Genomic DNA, 16,135 nt, shown 5'->3' on the forward strand with positions numbered 1-16,135 from the left:
TCAGTGTAAAAACTTTTTTGGGCTCAAGCCATGTCGTCGTGATGGAAGTTCGTTAAAGTAGCTTCCTAAGGGATATATGTACTACAGTGATATTCCCAGAGAATTTTACCTTTAGGTATCCAGAATTCTAACTCCTGGCGCGAATATCCTTAAAATTTCTCCAAAGGATATCGCATAATATCAGCGGACGCATTCTTGACACGCCTCCATAGCAATCTGCACCCCAAACAGCGTTTTGGCTTCGAGGGGGATGTGGCAAAAGGGAGCTGTCCAAAAGCTCTCCCCGCTCTCCTAATACTATTGGGAATACAACAGCGCCATTCCCACGACGGCGGGCATTCCTTTTTTTGTAGCGATCTCGCTCGGTGATATTTCCTGGTGATCTAACTTTTCGATCGTTCTACAGGATTATTATTATGCTTTCTCCATCTTCTTCCGCCTCTGGAAAGTTGAGTATCGGGTCTTTACTATGAGTATATTTTAGCTCCTGTTTCACAATGAAATTAGAGTATTTTATTGTGTTTATGAGCTAGGCCAGTTACTGGAGGCGCCATGGCGCCGTCATTCGTTAGGCATGTGTTATTTAGATAGCAGAACGACCTCCAGTTTTTAATAGCTTTATTTAATTATTTTAATTATTTAGCTATTTAGGCAATTATTCTTGTAAAGTTTCGATAATGTGCATAATTTTTGTTTCCCCCCTTTTCTCTGTCAATTGTATAGTTAGAGTTTCGGTGATTTCGGTAACCGAGATCTCGTATAGCCTAGGTAACCTTACCTAGACGTTTTACTATACGTTCAGACTTTCCCCGGTTACCCTCGTGTATTGTTTTCATTCAGTGGAGACTGATACCTCCTAGAATATTATGAAACATTACATGTCTCATCGGAGACTTAAGGGTAATCTCTTTCCCTCTGAGTGTAGCCTCAGGCTACAACCCTAATAGCCGTGCCTTGAATTTTATTCAGACATGGCTAACTTAGGGTTTGTCCTGCCTCTTCCCTTAACCGTTGGTTGTGGTATACCATCAGGTTTTGGGATTTAGTCAGAATCTCAGAGTATTTAGTCTTATGTTGGTGACCTGCCGGCAGGGCGAATGGGTTGTAGGATACCAACATTCCCCTGCCGGCCAGGTGGCCACCTGGCCGGCAATGGAGGTTAGCCCTCATTAGCCGCACTTAAAGTTATGGTAGGATACCATCTTCTCCTTGCGACTAAAAGACTAGTCCTATGCCACAGTTCTCTGGGTTGAAGAGTAATTTTCTTTAGCCTAGGATATGTGGCACTGGAATTCTGTTTCTTCTTTGTTGAGAGGAGGCGGCAGTGCCGCCATCCTTTAACTGTGTCGGCAATCTTTGGGATGGAGAACTGAGTCTCTCCTTTCCCCTGGGATTCTGCCGATACCGAAACAGTTTCTTTTACAGCTGGTAGGACTGACAATTTTTGCCAGTTCCTTTCACACTCGTTACAGGACCCTGTTCCCTACCTCTCTGTCCACATTTGATGGCTGAGCCATTGTTTTTCTTTAGGCCGGCATCTTGCAACCTTACCTTTGCTGGTAGGTTGCCGGAGCCAGCCAGACTCCCTCTCTAGTCATGTCTTTGGCCGATGGCAGAGCATACTGCCGCCAACCACATCATCTGTCGGCAACTGCCGGCCTATCCGGCAGCCATCTGGCTGCCGACGACCATGATGGCCGTGAGAGGGAAGTCCCTTCTGTTCCCAAGGTTCTTCAGTCCTCTCTTGGACTGCTGCTACAGGTCCTGTTGCTGGGGTACTGCCGGCCAGGCTGGCACAGATAGTGCTGACTCAGTTGGCAGCACGCCGACTGTACTGGTACTGCTGGACTTGCCGGCCGGCAGTGTATCGGCGGTACCTTATCGGCAACAGTACTGTAGCTGCATGGAAGCCTGAATGGTATATTCTCCCCTTCTATTAGAACCTTCTTTCTGGAAAAAGGCAGTCATATTAGACTTTTACATCCTTAATTACTGTATACATTCACAGTAAGGAGTAGCCTTTTTTCCTTGCTATCTCTCTCTCTCTCTCTCTCTCTCTCTCTCTCTCTCTCTCTCTCTCTCTCTCTCTCTCTCTCTCTCTCTCTCTCTCTCTCTAGCTAGCATGCCGGGTATGCCGGCAAGACCTAGCTATGCCGGCCAAACTACTGTATATATTATACAGGCAGCCAGTATATCTGCAGTATAGAATATACTGCAGATAGAAAACTACTATATAGTTTATACTAGTAGTTATTTCCAATATATTTTGGATATCCAACACAGGCATTTGCTGAGCCCAATCCTATATTGAATGAATATGATTTCTTCAATATCCTGATTAGAAATCAGTATTAGGATTGCCCTACAATGTTAAACACTTCAAGGCAGGAGTAATACACTCCTAACCCTTAAAGGGTGGAGCCTTCTTCCTTGAGTCTCCCTGATCAGGAAACTCTATATTTTAATATAGTAGGAAGACTACAGCAAATAGGCTGAGTGGGATATGCAAATATGTGTCTTTATTTCCCTAGTCCAGCTAGCCTCATGCTAGATGGACCATACTGTCATATGGTACTATGAAGGCAGCATAATGACTAGACTACAATACATGATGTACAGTAGCCAGTAAATTGCACTATAGACTTACTGCATTCAGAAAACTACAGTACCATGATACAGTAGTATTTCTGACATAGCTTGGGTACCCTTGTACGAGCATTCTGCTGGTACCGTTTATATATTGAATGAATAGTTTTCTTCAATATTCTGATCGAGAATCAGTCATCCTGACCCCACAGTAATAACATTAATTTGGGACAGTGATTTGATACTTCCCTACCACCCCTAGGGGTAAGAGTCCTTCTACTTGGAGTTACTCTATAGAGAAGTCTCCATGTAGTTAATACTGAGGGGAGTCAACAGCATTTGCTCACAGGGGTACATAAGTATGTATCTCCTACTATCCCTTTATAGCTTACTATCCTAAGCTACTCTATTGTAAAGGACATTTGCATGTTGATTGTCAAGGAGATAATCCATTGTATACTCATTTGGTTTTCCTTTCTTTACAGGAGGAACACCAGATACCTTGTGCTGCAGTCCTCTGCAAGGCCAAGAGTAAGTATTTTTACGGTCATTATACTTGCAGGTTTCATGCCCCCTGCAATATTATTTCCGGATCCCTACATTATTGGAACCCACAGGTTTGCAATATATGTCGGACATTAATGTCCAAAGGTTTTGAAAATCCCAAGTCTACAGAGACTAGGGATACAGCTCAATATAAATAACGCAATTGGGTGAGAGGCTTTCAAAAGATCTCTCCGGGACCTTTCCTACCTAATGATGGGATGCATAAGCTACTATTTCCAGAAGCAAGTGAGGAAACAGTAGTGCCTCAGGAGCTAACTACATCCCCTGACGGCCAGTAAAGCTTTAGGATTAAGGGCAAGAAATGCCCCAAGGTAGAAGAGGAAAATGTTGCGTCTGAATTTCCTACGCCTTTGCCGGCTTTAGAGCCATCGATGTCGACATCTTCGTCTTCTACCCCTAATTTAGGTAATGTGGTAAAATTATGTATCCAACTGAAGAATCAAATAGAGAGTTTTCGTAGACAAAACGAAAAGCAGGAAGTAAAATGCAAGATAGATCCTCGTAAAGTTTCTCTTGTCGCTTCCCAGGGGTCTGTCAAACAACCCATGAATCAAGACCTACCAACATGCTCCATAACCAATCCCTGGAGGTTCGCGGAGCAGATGCCGATTTCAAATGGCAATCTCTGCATCTCAGAGAAAATAGGTGCTGTTCCTTTGGACAAAATTCAATTTTGGCCAAGCTTTGATGCTTTCCCCAATTGTTGGGTTCGACTAAAGTACGAACCAAAGTCAAGAAAAGGAACGGAACCAAAGGAGGTCTTGATTCTCGACCATGATAAGGCACAGACTATCCTTTCAGGTAGTCTAAGAATGGCAGGTTATTCAGAGTCGAAGGTATTCTCATTGAATAACGGACACCCTTCCTTTCTTGCTCCTACTTCACTCTCATTCCCTTTATGGGGAAGGCATTTACTTCTGTTGCCAAAGCGGTAGAGGCGGGTAAGCCATGTCCCACACTTGATGAGTGCAAGCCTTTGTCACCAGCTTTTCCCGGACAGGAAAAGGGTTGGTAGGAAGGCCATGTGACATTTTCAGTAGGAAATTTAGACAAGGACGTCGCAAGTCAACAATTCAAGGTATGTCTCCCTGAATTGTCTGAGTTGCTCTTGTGTAATGAACAGAGGTCAAAGGAGAGACTTGCGACATCCCTTTCTCTACAAAACTACATAGAGTTGTGTTCAACCTACTGAGTACCCCAGACATGCTCATGGTCATAGCCAAAATGCATATGGCTATCTTGGTGAAGGACCTTTACGCCTTTATGAAGGCTAGGAGAGCATGTAGAGTTTGTGTTCGCTGATGCAACAGTAAAACACGAAACAAGGAAGCTAATATCTTCCAACATCTGGGGTAAAGACCTCTTCCCACACGAGGTCACTAAGGAAGTAATTAAGAACGCCACCATGGAGAACATAGGTCTTCTCCAAAAATGGAGCATTCCTTCAAAGAGAAAATCTTCTGTGGTTGTGGGTCCCCAACCTAAAAAGAAGATTGGAAATGCTGAAAATATCCGGGCTGCTCAACAACATCCCACTATTCCAGTGACCACGATGCTACAGGCAGATGGTCAAAAGTCTAAGCCTACTGACTACTCGAAGCATAAAGACGCTTCGGCTAGGAGGAACTTTTCCTCAGGATCGCAGGACCTTCGATCCTTCGGGCCAAAGCCTATTCAAGATGAGCCATTGATGGGAAACAGAAATGTCCCTACCATCATTTCCTTAGCTTCTCCTACTGTTCAAAACCCTCCTGGAGGAGTATAATTGAGAGCTATAGAGCGAGCATACAGGTAGTAAGAAAACTTTACCTCATCGAGTTCCAGGGAAGGCTGCTTTGTGTTCACGAGAAGGACTCAAGATATCAATGAGCCATTCTGAACTTGTCGCCACTCAACAAGTTCATAAAAAACAGCAAGTTCTGAATGTTAATCCTTCTGAGCATATGGACCTTGTTCCAATTAAGGGTGTTCGTAGTCTTGTCAGACCTGAAAGGTGTCCTTCGGAACCTTCCTGTCAACCACCCCCCTTTCTCCTATCTAGAATTCATGTTACAGAGAGTAACATTCATCCTAAGGAAGATACGTGTCGGACTCACAGTTCTAAGTATCTTCAAAGGATTAACGAACTTAGTCACATCAAATTCAAGCCTAGAAATAGTTCAGGTATTGATATACCTGATCAAGAGGCTGGAGTGGGCAGCACCCGAAGCGTCCGGCCAATGTGCATTCAAAGAGATGACCCGGTTCCTGGGACATCACGGATGCAAGAAAGGCTTCTAGAAGTCTCGACTTTCTCCAGCTCAGGGGTTTCTATGTTTAAAAAATCATCGAAGCCCTCAGTCACTAGAAGTCTCGACTTTCTCCATCTCAGGGGTTTCTATGTTTAAAAAACCATCGAAGCCCTCAGTCACATCAACTCTCCTCTCCTTTGGAAATATAAAAGGAGCTCTTGAGGTCTGTCAAGAGACTCAGGTATTCAGTCAGAATTCCAAAACGCCAACGGGGAAAAGCGTTAAACTTTCCCCAGTTCGCTATAGTGACAGACCTGGTGCTAAGGGCACACCGGAAAGATGCGTTAAGAGCTTGGAGAAAACGCCCATCAAACACTTGAAGAGATAAAAAAAGACTGAGATCAGTCCCTCTTTAATTGCTTCTCTAATAGAAATTAGAGCACGAAAGTCCCAAGACTCTGCTGGTCCTTTCATGGGTGGGGAAGCCCCCTCCACACAGGTCAGGCTCCCTACGACTGATCTGGGACACCGAAGCGATAATAAGACGTCACATTCGAACGTCTCATTCAGTCTTGGTGAAGTTACCCATCCCTCTCTTAAAGGTACGGCACCTACCAGCAGTCCATTTACAACTGATCCACGATGTGACGGATACTCTATTTCGATACAAAGCGATAGAGTTGGAATGGTCCATGGGCGCAGACATTCCCTCCCAGATGGGAACAAGTTCCGGAACTACAATTCGACCTCTTCATCACGAGCGTCTTCAAGAAACTACCTCGCTATATAGCCCCATACGAGGATCCTCTAGTGGGGCTGATAGACTAGATGAGGCTGGTCCTAGCTCTGACCCTAGGTATATTTCCAAAGATTCAGAAATTAACTGCCTTTGTTTTATCACAGAGAACCCAAACCCTTCATTTCATGATTTTCTCGCTCTAGTGGTTAGAAAAAGGTTTGGGATCTCAAAAGGCAATATAGAATTCATAGAAGAATACAAGGTCAAGTCAACTAGAAGACAATATGAGTCTTCCTGGAAAAAGTGGGTTCTGTTTTTTTCAAAGCAAAAGGACCGAAAGAAATTTCAATGAACTTCTGTCTGTCCTTCTTTGTCCACCTTCATAGCCAAGGTCTGGCGGCCAATACGATAAATACATGCAAGTCAGCCTTGACTAGGCCTCTCCTATATGCCTTTCAAGTGGATCTGGCGAATGAAATCTTTAATAAGATTCCGAAGGCATGTGCTAGGCTTAAGCCTGCGGTACCACCAAAGCCCATCTCTTGGTCTTTGGACAAGGTCTTATATTATGCTTCATCTATGAACAATGAAGATTGTTCTCTTAAGGATCTAACCCAAAAGGTTATTTTTCTGTTCGCTATCGCCTCCGGGGCTAGAGTTAGTGAAATAGTAGCCCTATCCAGAGATGAGGGTCACATTCAGTTTACGGAAGTGGGAGAACTGAATCTATTTCCTGATCCATCCTTTCTCGCTAAAAACGTGCTACCCACTAAGAGGTAGGGTCCCTGGAGAATCTGCCCTCCGAAGGAAGATGTCTCTATGTCTTGTAGAGTGTCTAAAGGTCTATCTTCGTAGAACTTCAGACTTCAAGGGAGGACAGCTCTTTAAAGGAGAAACTTCTGGATCAAATTTATCCTTAAAACAACTAAGGGCGAAGCTCACCTACTTTATTCGTAGAGCGGATCCGGACAGTACTCCCGCAGGTCATGATCCGAGAAAGATTGGTTCATCACTGAACTTCTTTCAGTATATGGACTTTGAGCGCCTTCATTCATACACTGGATGGAAATCATCCAGAGTGTTTTACAAACACTATGCAAAACAAGTGCATGAACTGAAACACTTTGTAGTGGCGGCAGGTAGTGTATTAAAACCGGCCCCCTAATTACTGTAGTAAACAGTTTTTGGTTTGGGACCTCACATGTCCTCGCACATGTAACGGATGAGAGTCATCCAGAGTGTTCTCCATACACTATGCCAGACAAATCCATGATCTGAAGCAATATGTGGTGACGCCAGGTAGAATATTTAACCTGCCGTCTAATTCTACGATGAACAGGTAATTGACTGGGACTGTCAATTAAAGGGAGAAGAGGTCACCCTTCTTAGGTGTTACTTCTTTTAATTAAGTGTTACCATGATAACACTGGCTCTGTTCAAAATCCCAGTGTGGAATTATACAGATAGCACTAGTGCCGGTGTACGAAGTACACAGTGCAGATAGAAGTAACCAGTACAGGAATTATGAAGAGAAATTGTTTTATAATTTTCTTCAGTCTGAGAGTGGCACTCATCCTTTCTTCCTTCAAGAAGGAAATATAATCTCTGTACTTGTTACAGGTATAATCCCATTGTCATACTACATTTGTTTTACCGAACATCTTTTAGTCATTTATTAATAATAAATGTCAATTAGAATGTAGTGCGTTCACCTTCGCCAGACAATTGTATGTATACATGCCAGAGTTCTTCAACTTACCAAAGTAAGTATCCCTCATATATTTGTATGCATCAAATAATAGATATAAGAGACACTGATGTTATTTTAGCAAATATACAACTATGAGACTATTTGTATATTCAGTGTGTACTTATGTTTGGTCATACTATGTATGTTAACCTCAAGATCCCTTTTCTACTGTCTAGAATGAGTCTTCCCTGTAGGAGGCAGGAAGCACTAACATTGTTTATGATTAGTGATGGTGACGAATAACGGTAACGTCCCTTGTCTCATGTGGTCCCCATGACCATAGAAAAGGTTGCTATAAGGTTAAGGCACTGATTAAAAATCCACAGATACACTAATGCTCTGGTATGCTTCCATCACGACGACATAGCTTGAGCCCAAAAAACGGATTTTGAGCGAAGCGAAAAATCTATTTTTGGGTGAGATGGCCATGTCGTCCTGATGGACCCACCCATCTCTTCTAAAAGAAAAGATCTTCACAGTATCCCTCCCGTGGTACTGTATCTGTAACACCACGCTGAATGCTACAAGGAATGCCCGCTGTCGTGGGAATGGTGCTGTTGTATTCCCAATAGTATTACGAGAGCGGGAAGAGCCTTTGGACGGCTCCCTTTTGCCACATCCTCCTCGAAGCCAAAACACTGTTTGGGGTGCAGATTGCTAGGGAGGCGTGTCAAGAATGCGTCCGCTGATATTATGCGATATCCTTTGGAGAAATTTTAAGGATATTCGCGCCATGAGTTAGAATTTTGGATACCTAAAGGTAAATTTCTCTGGGAAAATCACTGTAGTACATATATCCCTTAGGAAGCTACTTTAAGGAACTTCCATCAGGACGACATGGCCATCTCACCCAAAAATAGAATTTTCGCTTCGCTCAAAATCTGTTTATTTGAGAGAATTTTCATTGGCTCCACGTCTTGAAAAGCAGAGGTACTCAAGTTGAGCATTTTGTTTCATGAAATTTTTCAATGGGCCACCATCATTCAGAGCAAAGGTATCCAAGTTAAACCTCCATCATTCAGAGCAAAGGTATCCAAATTAAGCCCCTTGATTTAAGAGACTTTTCAATGATCCCATATTTTTCGAAGCAGTGGTATCCCAGTTATGTAGTGAATTATGAGAATTGTCTATGGCTCCACATCTTTACGAGCAGAGGTACCCAAATAAAGCCTTTTGATTTATGAGAATTTGCAGTGGCTCCACATCCTTCAGAGCAGATTTTCCCAAGTTAGTCCTTTTGATTTATGAGGATTTGCAATGGCTCCACATCCTTCAGAGCAGATTTACCCAAATTAATCCTTTTGATTTATGAGAATTTACAATGGCTCTACATCCTTCAGAGCAGATTTACCCAAATTATCCTTTTGATTTATGAGAATTTGCAATGGCTCCACATCCTTCAGAGCAGATTTACCCAAATTAATCCTTTTGATTTATGAGAATTTGCAATGGCTCCACATCCTTCAGAGCAGATTTACCCAAGTTAAGCCTTTTGATTTATGAGAGTTTTCAATGACAACATCTTTTACAGCAGAGGTACCCAAGTTATGACTCTTGAATTAAGAGAATTTCAGTGACTCCACATCTTTCAGAACAGAGGTACCAAAGTTGAGCCTTTTGATAAATGAAAATTTCTAATGGCTCCACATATTTCAGAGCAAAGGTACCCAAGTTGAGACTTTTGATTTATAAGAATTTGCAATGGCCTGATGTCTTTCAAAGCAGAAATACCTTAGTAAAATTACGTTGGGTAACGTGCACATGGCCATATATGGAAACGAGATTGCCTATAAAACTTCTCCGGAAATAACCGAACGTCGTCCAGAGCTTGTGCTGTGTGAGAAAATCAGTGTCTTGATACCAAGATTCAAGTGTAATTATATTTCGTCAGTAGACGATCTTTTTTATTTTTTCTAAACACTTGATTTTTATTTTTTTCTTGTAGAAGTTCGGCCTCTGCGGTGTAACAAAATCTTTACTTAACTAAATTTTAACCTATTTGAAATCTAAAAGCAAAGTCTCCTTTCTTTGTGTCAATATATTTTACCTTATAATGTCTTATTTCTCTTCTAAGGCAGTGACACAGGTAGTCACGATAACCCCTAAATACTTACAAGTACTAAGCACTCTCCTATAAAAATCATCAAGATGACTAGCAAAAGCACTTATTTGGCTCCAACTACATTTTCTGTATGTGATATTTCAATAATACACTTTAATTTTTGTTTGGTACTCTTGTAAAGATTTCATTTATATACAATAAACCATTCCCATGCTGTAATACACGAAAGATGATCATAAAAACATTGTTTGATGAAAGTCCTCAAATTTCATAATATAAAATGTACATGGAATTTAAATCGCTATTTTTTTCTTTTATAGAGATGACTGGATAAAATAACCATGTCAACCAAAGTAAATTAAGGAAAGTCAAAGGAAAAATTTCATTTTTAATTAAATGAAAAATAAAAATATCAAAATTTTATGAAGTAACTGGAAAAGTATACTTTACGGAAAATGTCTTCCAATATAGATATTTTGTTTAATGATTTCTCAGTGAAATCTATAATGGAATTTGAACATTGTATCATGTACAGTGTGGGAATATCTACTACAGTATTTCTAAGTCAATTTATGTATTGGCCTACTGTACTGTAGGCCTAGTTGTATTTCTAGTGAAAATTCTCTTCCGTCCTCAACTTGAAAGTTTTACGTTGTTAATGACATATGGTCACAAATTATAAGAATTAGCAATCATTCCATAATTTCCTAGTCTAATATCACTAACTGAAATTATATTTTTAGGTCATTGGTTGAAGACACATTCCAAGGACTATGTGACGTCAAAGATTCGATGAAGTAAATGCTCTCATATTTAGAAAGTTACTCAACAACAAAATGGAAAGGTAAGTCTCTCTCTCTCTCTCTCTCTCTCTCTCTCTCTCTCTCTCTCTCTCTCTCTCTCTCTCTCTCTCTCTCTCTCTCTCATAAATTAGGTTATTGATTGATTGAAAGTTTTCTGGAAATTAGGTTATAGTAACCCACCATCAGATTACTCACTGCTGGTGGCTAATGAAGTAGAAAGTGTGGGGAAGATCTTGGTATTATTATTAGCAATGATTTGAAGCTCACCAAACAGAGCATAAAAGCTTAGAAGTAAGCACAAAAACTAATAGGTTACAAAAGGAGACAATTCAAATACAGAAACAAAGACACTGTACTACAGCTGTACACATCACTAGTAAGACCACATCCATAATACAGAGTCCAATTCTGGTCTCCAAGTACTCAGAAGTCTATAGATAGACTGGAAGCAGTACAAGCTAGGGCCACCAAACTAGTTCCAACCCTAAGGCAATCTGGATATTGACGTAGGATGGAACGTGTGAACTTATTCGATCTACAAACTCGACGACTAAAGGGACAGTTTATAGAGGTATTTAAAATTATTAAAGGAATAACAAATGTAGATTACAACAATCCGTACAATCTGTTCATGCCTAGCACAAATCAGTCTAGAGGTAACGGATACAAACTGCAATTGAAAAGATACAACACCACTCAATATGACAACTTTTTTACATACAAAATAGTAAATACTTGGAATAGACTTCCAGCGGATGTAGTAAGAAGCAATAACACGGTAAACGAGTTGAAGAATAACTTAGACAAGATCATAAGAACCCTGTAAGTGCTTAACTAAGTTGCTCTACCAAAGAGAAAATGAAGACTGCGGATGGGCTCAAAAGTCTTTGAGACACCCTGAATCCTTGTAACTCTCTCTCTCTCTCTCTCTCTCTCTCTCTCTCTCTCTCTCTCTCTCTCTCTCTCTCTCTCTCTCTCTCTCTCTCTCTCTCTCTGCGCATCTAACTTTGTATTCTTACTGATTTTACAAAACCGTAATTTAGAGAATATTGTGTGTGCCAGAGGTGCATAGTTACTAACACCCATAATATACTGTATAATTATACGTACATTCACATACATAATAACAGCAAGAAATCTTGCTTGTATTGTATTACAATACGATAGCTTAAAATACGACTGTGTAATAAAAAACGGATTTTGAGCGAAGCGAAAAATCTATTTTGGGGTGAGATAGCCATGGCGTCCTGATGGAAGGTTCCTTTTTGGTAGCTTCCTTAGGTATATCACTACTAAATATTCCCAGAGAATTTAACCACAGGTTATTACAGAATTCTAACTTCTGGAGCGAGTATCCTAAAGGTTTCCCTTTTAAGACATCGTATATCAACAGGGGACGCATGTATTAAAGCGCCACATAGCTATCTACACCCCAAATAGAGTTAACACTTCGGTGGGTAGGGGCGGAGAATAGCTGGGGAGCCGTTCCACAGCTAATCTCGTTCGTGGCTACTTTTGGTACTCGAGACGTAAACAAACGGGCGCCATTGCTAAATGACGTCACGTCCGTCCTCATCCTGAAGCCAGTTGCTTGCCGATCGCCATGATACAGCAGAGCAGGGTGGGACCTGAAAAACTGGACGAAGTAGCAGGGAGGGTCCATCAGGACGCCATGGCTATCTCACCCAAAAATAGATTTTTCGCTTCGCTCAAAATCCGTTTTTTGGGCTCAAGCCATGGCGTCCTGATGGAAGAATACTAGAGAATCAATGTATCGTGGTAGATTTTCCCCTGTTTGAGTAAGTGCCAAGGGCTTTGAACAGGGTAGCATAGTAATCTTAATAGAAGAACCGTAGGGAAGAGACCTTCCTGCCCCCCTGGCAGTGAAGTTCCCACGGGCCATGCCGAGATCAAAGTGGTTATCGAAGGGCTATTCACCTTGCTAGAAGAACCTGATAAACTTGGAGACAAGACTGAATGGTTGGCATTCATATAGGAACATTCTCAAAGGCAGACAAGTGGTGGTTAGGCACTGTATGTTAATGGAGAAGTGTCTCGTCTCTAAGGTATGAAGAGAGTAAGTATTCGTATTGGAATATTACATTGCACAGGTGAATATATAATAAGGGTTGAGACCTTAGTATCTTCATCAACCATAAGAGGAAGGGGATAATAAAAGTATGACAGACATGTATTTCATAGGATAAGTAGGAGCGGATTGAGACGCACAAGTAATAAAATAAGAATTTTATTTCACAATTGCAGAAAATATAAATGAATTGCAATAAATGTAAAGTTAATTTACAACAAATTATAATGTACATAGTAATGAAAGACTTGCTCTTGAATCTGAAAGAGAATTTCAAATTTATTAGTAGGCACTCGTTCTCGAGGAACGTCAGTCTTTAAAATAAAACACATCATGCTCTAGGCATGCGGCACTCGTGTAACGACTATGACATTTCACCTGGGATAAGAACAGTTATATGAAAAGCACTAAGTGTTTTCGACATCACTACGTATCACTCGAGGGTCAACATAGGCACCCGAAGAGTTAGAGTCCCAAGTAACTCGCTTTTCTATGCAGAGTTAGGTGCAGGTTTCATAACACTACCTGCGGCTACCACAAAATGTTTGACCTCGTGCACTTGTTTCGCATAATGTTTGAAGAAAACACGCGAGGACTTCCAGCCTGTGAAACTCTTAAGGCTTTCGAAATCCATACTCTGAAAGAAATTCAGAGACGATGCAACTTTTCTAGGATTGTGACCGGCGGGTGTACTGTCAGGATCCGCTCTGCGAATGAAGTAGGTGATTTTCGCTCTTAGTTGTTTCAGTGACAGGTCGCTGCCCGATGTTTCTCCTTTGAAGAGCTGGCCTCCACCAAAGTCCGAAGTTCTGCGAAGATAGACCTTGAGGCTCTCTACTGGGCATAGAGAGGCATCTTCTTTCAGGGGGCATATTCTCCAAGGGCCCCATCTTTTGGTGGGTAATTCGTTTTTGGCGAGAAACGTCGGATCCGGGAAGATGGTAAGGTCTCCTGAGTCAGTAAACAGGATATGACCCTCTTCTCTCGATAATGCCACTATTACGCTGACTCTGGCTCCTGAAGCAAGAGCAAAAAGAAATATAACTCTCTGAGTCAGATCCTTGAGAGGGCATGAATCATTATCCAAGTTGGAGGCGAAATGGAGCACCTTGTCCAAAGACTAGGAGATCGGTTTCGGTGGGGGTGCTGGGCGTAGACGAGCGAATGCTTTCAGCAGTTTATTGAAGATGTCACTAGACAGATCAATCTGGAAGGCATACAATAGTGGTCTAGTCAAGGCCGATTTGCAAGTAGAAATCGTATTGGCTGCCAAGCCCTGTCCATGAAGGTGAATAAAGAAGGACATGCAGAAATCAATGGTGATTTCCGTAGGATTTTTTGCCTTGACGAATGAGACCCATTTTCTCCAAGATGATTCGTATTGCCGTCTTGTGGATTCGGTCTTGTATTCCTCGAGGAAGTCTAGACTTTTCTTCGAGATCCCAAACCTTTTCTTCGCGGCTAGGGAGAGAAAATCATGTGGTGAAGGTCCTTGATTTTCGATGATGAAGCGAAGACAGTCGACTTCTGTACTTGCTGGGAGAGAACTGGGCCCGGGAGAGGGATCAGCGTGGGCTGCAGCTCCAGGACCAGGGGGTACCAATTGCTCGGGGCCACTTGGGAGCCACTAGGGCCGCTGTCCCTTTGAAGGTTCTCAGCTTGGAGAGGACTTTCAGCAGAAGGTTGGTGGGAGGGAACAGGTAGATCTTGGACCATCTGTTCCAGTCCAGTGACATGGTGTCCACTGCCTCTGCCTTGGGGTCCTCGTACGGGGCCACATATCGAGGAAGTTGATTGTTGTCGCTCGTTGCGAAGAGATCGATCTGAAGTTCTGGGACTTGGTGAGAGATGAAGGAGAATGATCTTGCGTCTAGAGACCATTCCGACTCTATCGGGCTTGTCCGCCGTCACGTTGCGGAATCCTTGTAGGTGAACTGCAGACAGGTGCCACTTCTTCCTCTCTGCCAGACGGAAGATTGTCAGAAGCACCTGATTTATCTGGGGCGATCTTGAGCCTTGGCGATTGAGACATCGAACTACCACCGAGTTGTCTAGGGTTAGACGAATAAGGATCGAGGGAGGCGGAGAGAGTTTCTTCAGTGTTAGAAGGACCGCCATGGCCTCCAAGATGTTGATGTGAAACGTCTTGAATAGGGGAGACCATGTGCCTTGAGCCTGTTTTTGGTGGGAGTGACCTCCCCAACCCTCCAGCGAAGCGTCCGTGTGGATGTTGAGTGATGGAGGTGGGTGTTGAAGAGGGATGGACCTTTTCAGGGCCGTCGCTTCCGACCACGGCTTGAGGAGAAGCCGAAGTCTGTTTGGGAGCCGTCTCTTGAGGTCTCTTTGAGCGATGGATGCAGAACGTCTCCAGTCTCCCGCGGCATCCTTTAGCTGTGCACGAAGCACTGGGTTTGTCACAGAGGCGAACTGTAGAGAGCCTAGAACTCGTTCCTGCTGGCGTCTTGAGATCCGTTTGGATTTCAGCAGTTTTCTGACAGACCCTGCTATTTCCTTCCTTTTCTTCTGGGGGATGGAAAGGCGGTGTGACTGAAGGTTCCACTGGATTCCTAACCATTGGAACTTCTGAGCTGGAGAGAGGCGAGATTTCTTCGCGTTTATCTTGAATCCCAGGTGTTCTAGGAACTGGGTGACTTTGCTGCAGGATTTTAAACAATCCTCGGGCGATGGAGCCCAGACTAGCCAGTCGTCGAGGTAGGCCATCACCTGGACGTCTCGGAGGCGGAGCTGTTGTACTATGGCGTCCGCCAGCTTTGTGAAGATCCGAGGAGCCACGTTGAGGCCGAAGGGCATGGCCCTGAAGGCGTAGCTTTTCCTTTGGATTCGAAATCTTAGGTAGGAGGAAGCGTGATGGTTCATTGGAACGTGCCAGTAGGCATCCGCCAGGTCTATGGAGACCGTGTAAGAACCTCGAGGCAGAAGGGTCCTTATCTGTTGAAGAGTCAGCATCTTGAATTTTTTGTTCGCTATGAACTTGTTGAGGGGGGATAAGTCCAGAATGACTCTGAGCTTGTCGGAGTCTTTCTTGGGGACGCAAAACAGTCTCCCTTGGAACCTGGTTGACTTTACCCTCCTTATCACCTTCTTGTTCAAGAGATCTAGGACATATTCTTCCAGAAGGGGGGTTGATTGTTGGAAGAATTGCTGGAAGGTTGGGGGTGGTTGAGTCCAACTCCAGCCTAGACCCTTCTTGACGATGCTGTGTGCCCAGGGATCGAAGGTCCAACGATCCTGTAATTGGCGGAGTCTTCCTCCCACTGGAAGCACTTCATTGCTTCTGGTGTCCCGAG

At 42.9% G+C, this 16,135-nt stretch overlaps 1 protein-coding gene across 3 annotated transcripts in view; it reads left to right on the forward strand.

Annotated features, from left to right (window-relative positions):
* Positions 1-16,135, forward strand: part of LOC137632600 (uncharacterized) — a 252,824-nt gene that overhangs the window by 109,010 nt on the left and 127,679 nt on the right. The window contains exons 1-2 of one of the 3 annotated variants that reach the window (XM_068364641.1): positions 9,723-9,746; positions 10,679-10,779. In XM_068364641.1, coding sequence (XP_068220742.1) covers positions 10,772-10,779 — 8 coding nt within the window. In that variant the 5' untranslated portion in view covers positions 9,723-9,746; positions 10,679-10,771. Of the gene's footprint in view, positions 1-9,722; positions 9,747-9,846; positions 10,064-10,678; positions 10,780-16,135 lie in introns of those variants that run through there. The other 2 variants (XM_068364639.1, XM_068364638.1) reach the window with 2 other exon arrangements.

The sequence above is a fragment of the Palaemon carinicauda genome, chromosome 41 (genome assembly GCF_036898095.1).
Source record: "Palaemon carinicauda isolate YSFRI2023 chromosome 41, ASM3689809v2, whole genome shotgun sequence".
In the NCBI taxonomy this organism is placed as follows: Eukaryota; Metazoa; Arthropoda; class Malacostraca; order Decapoda; family Palaemonidae; genus Palaemon; species Palaemon carinicauda.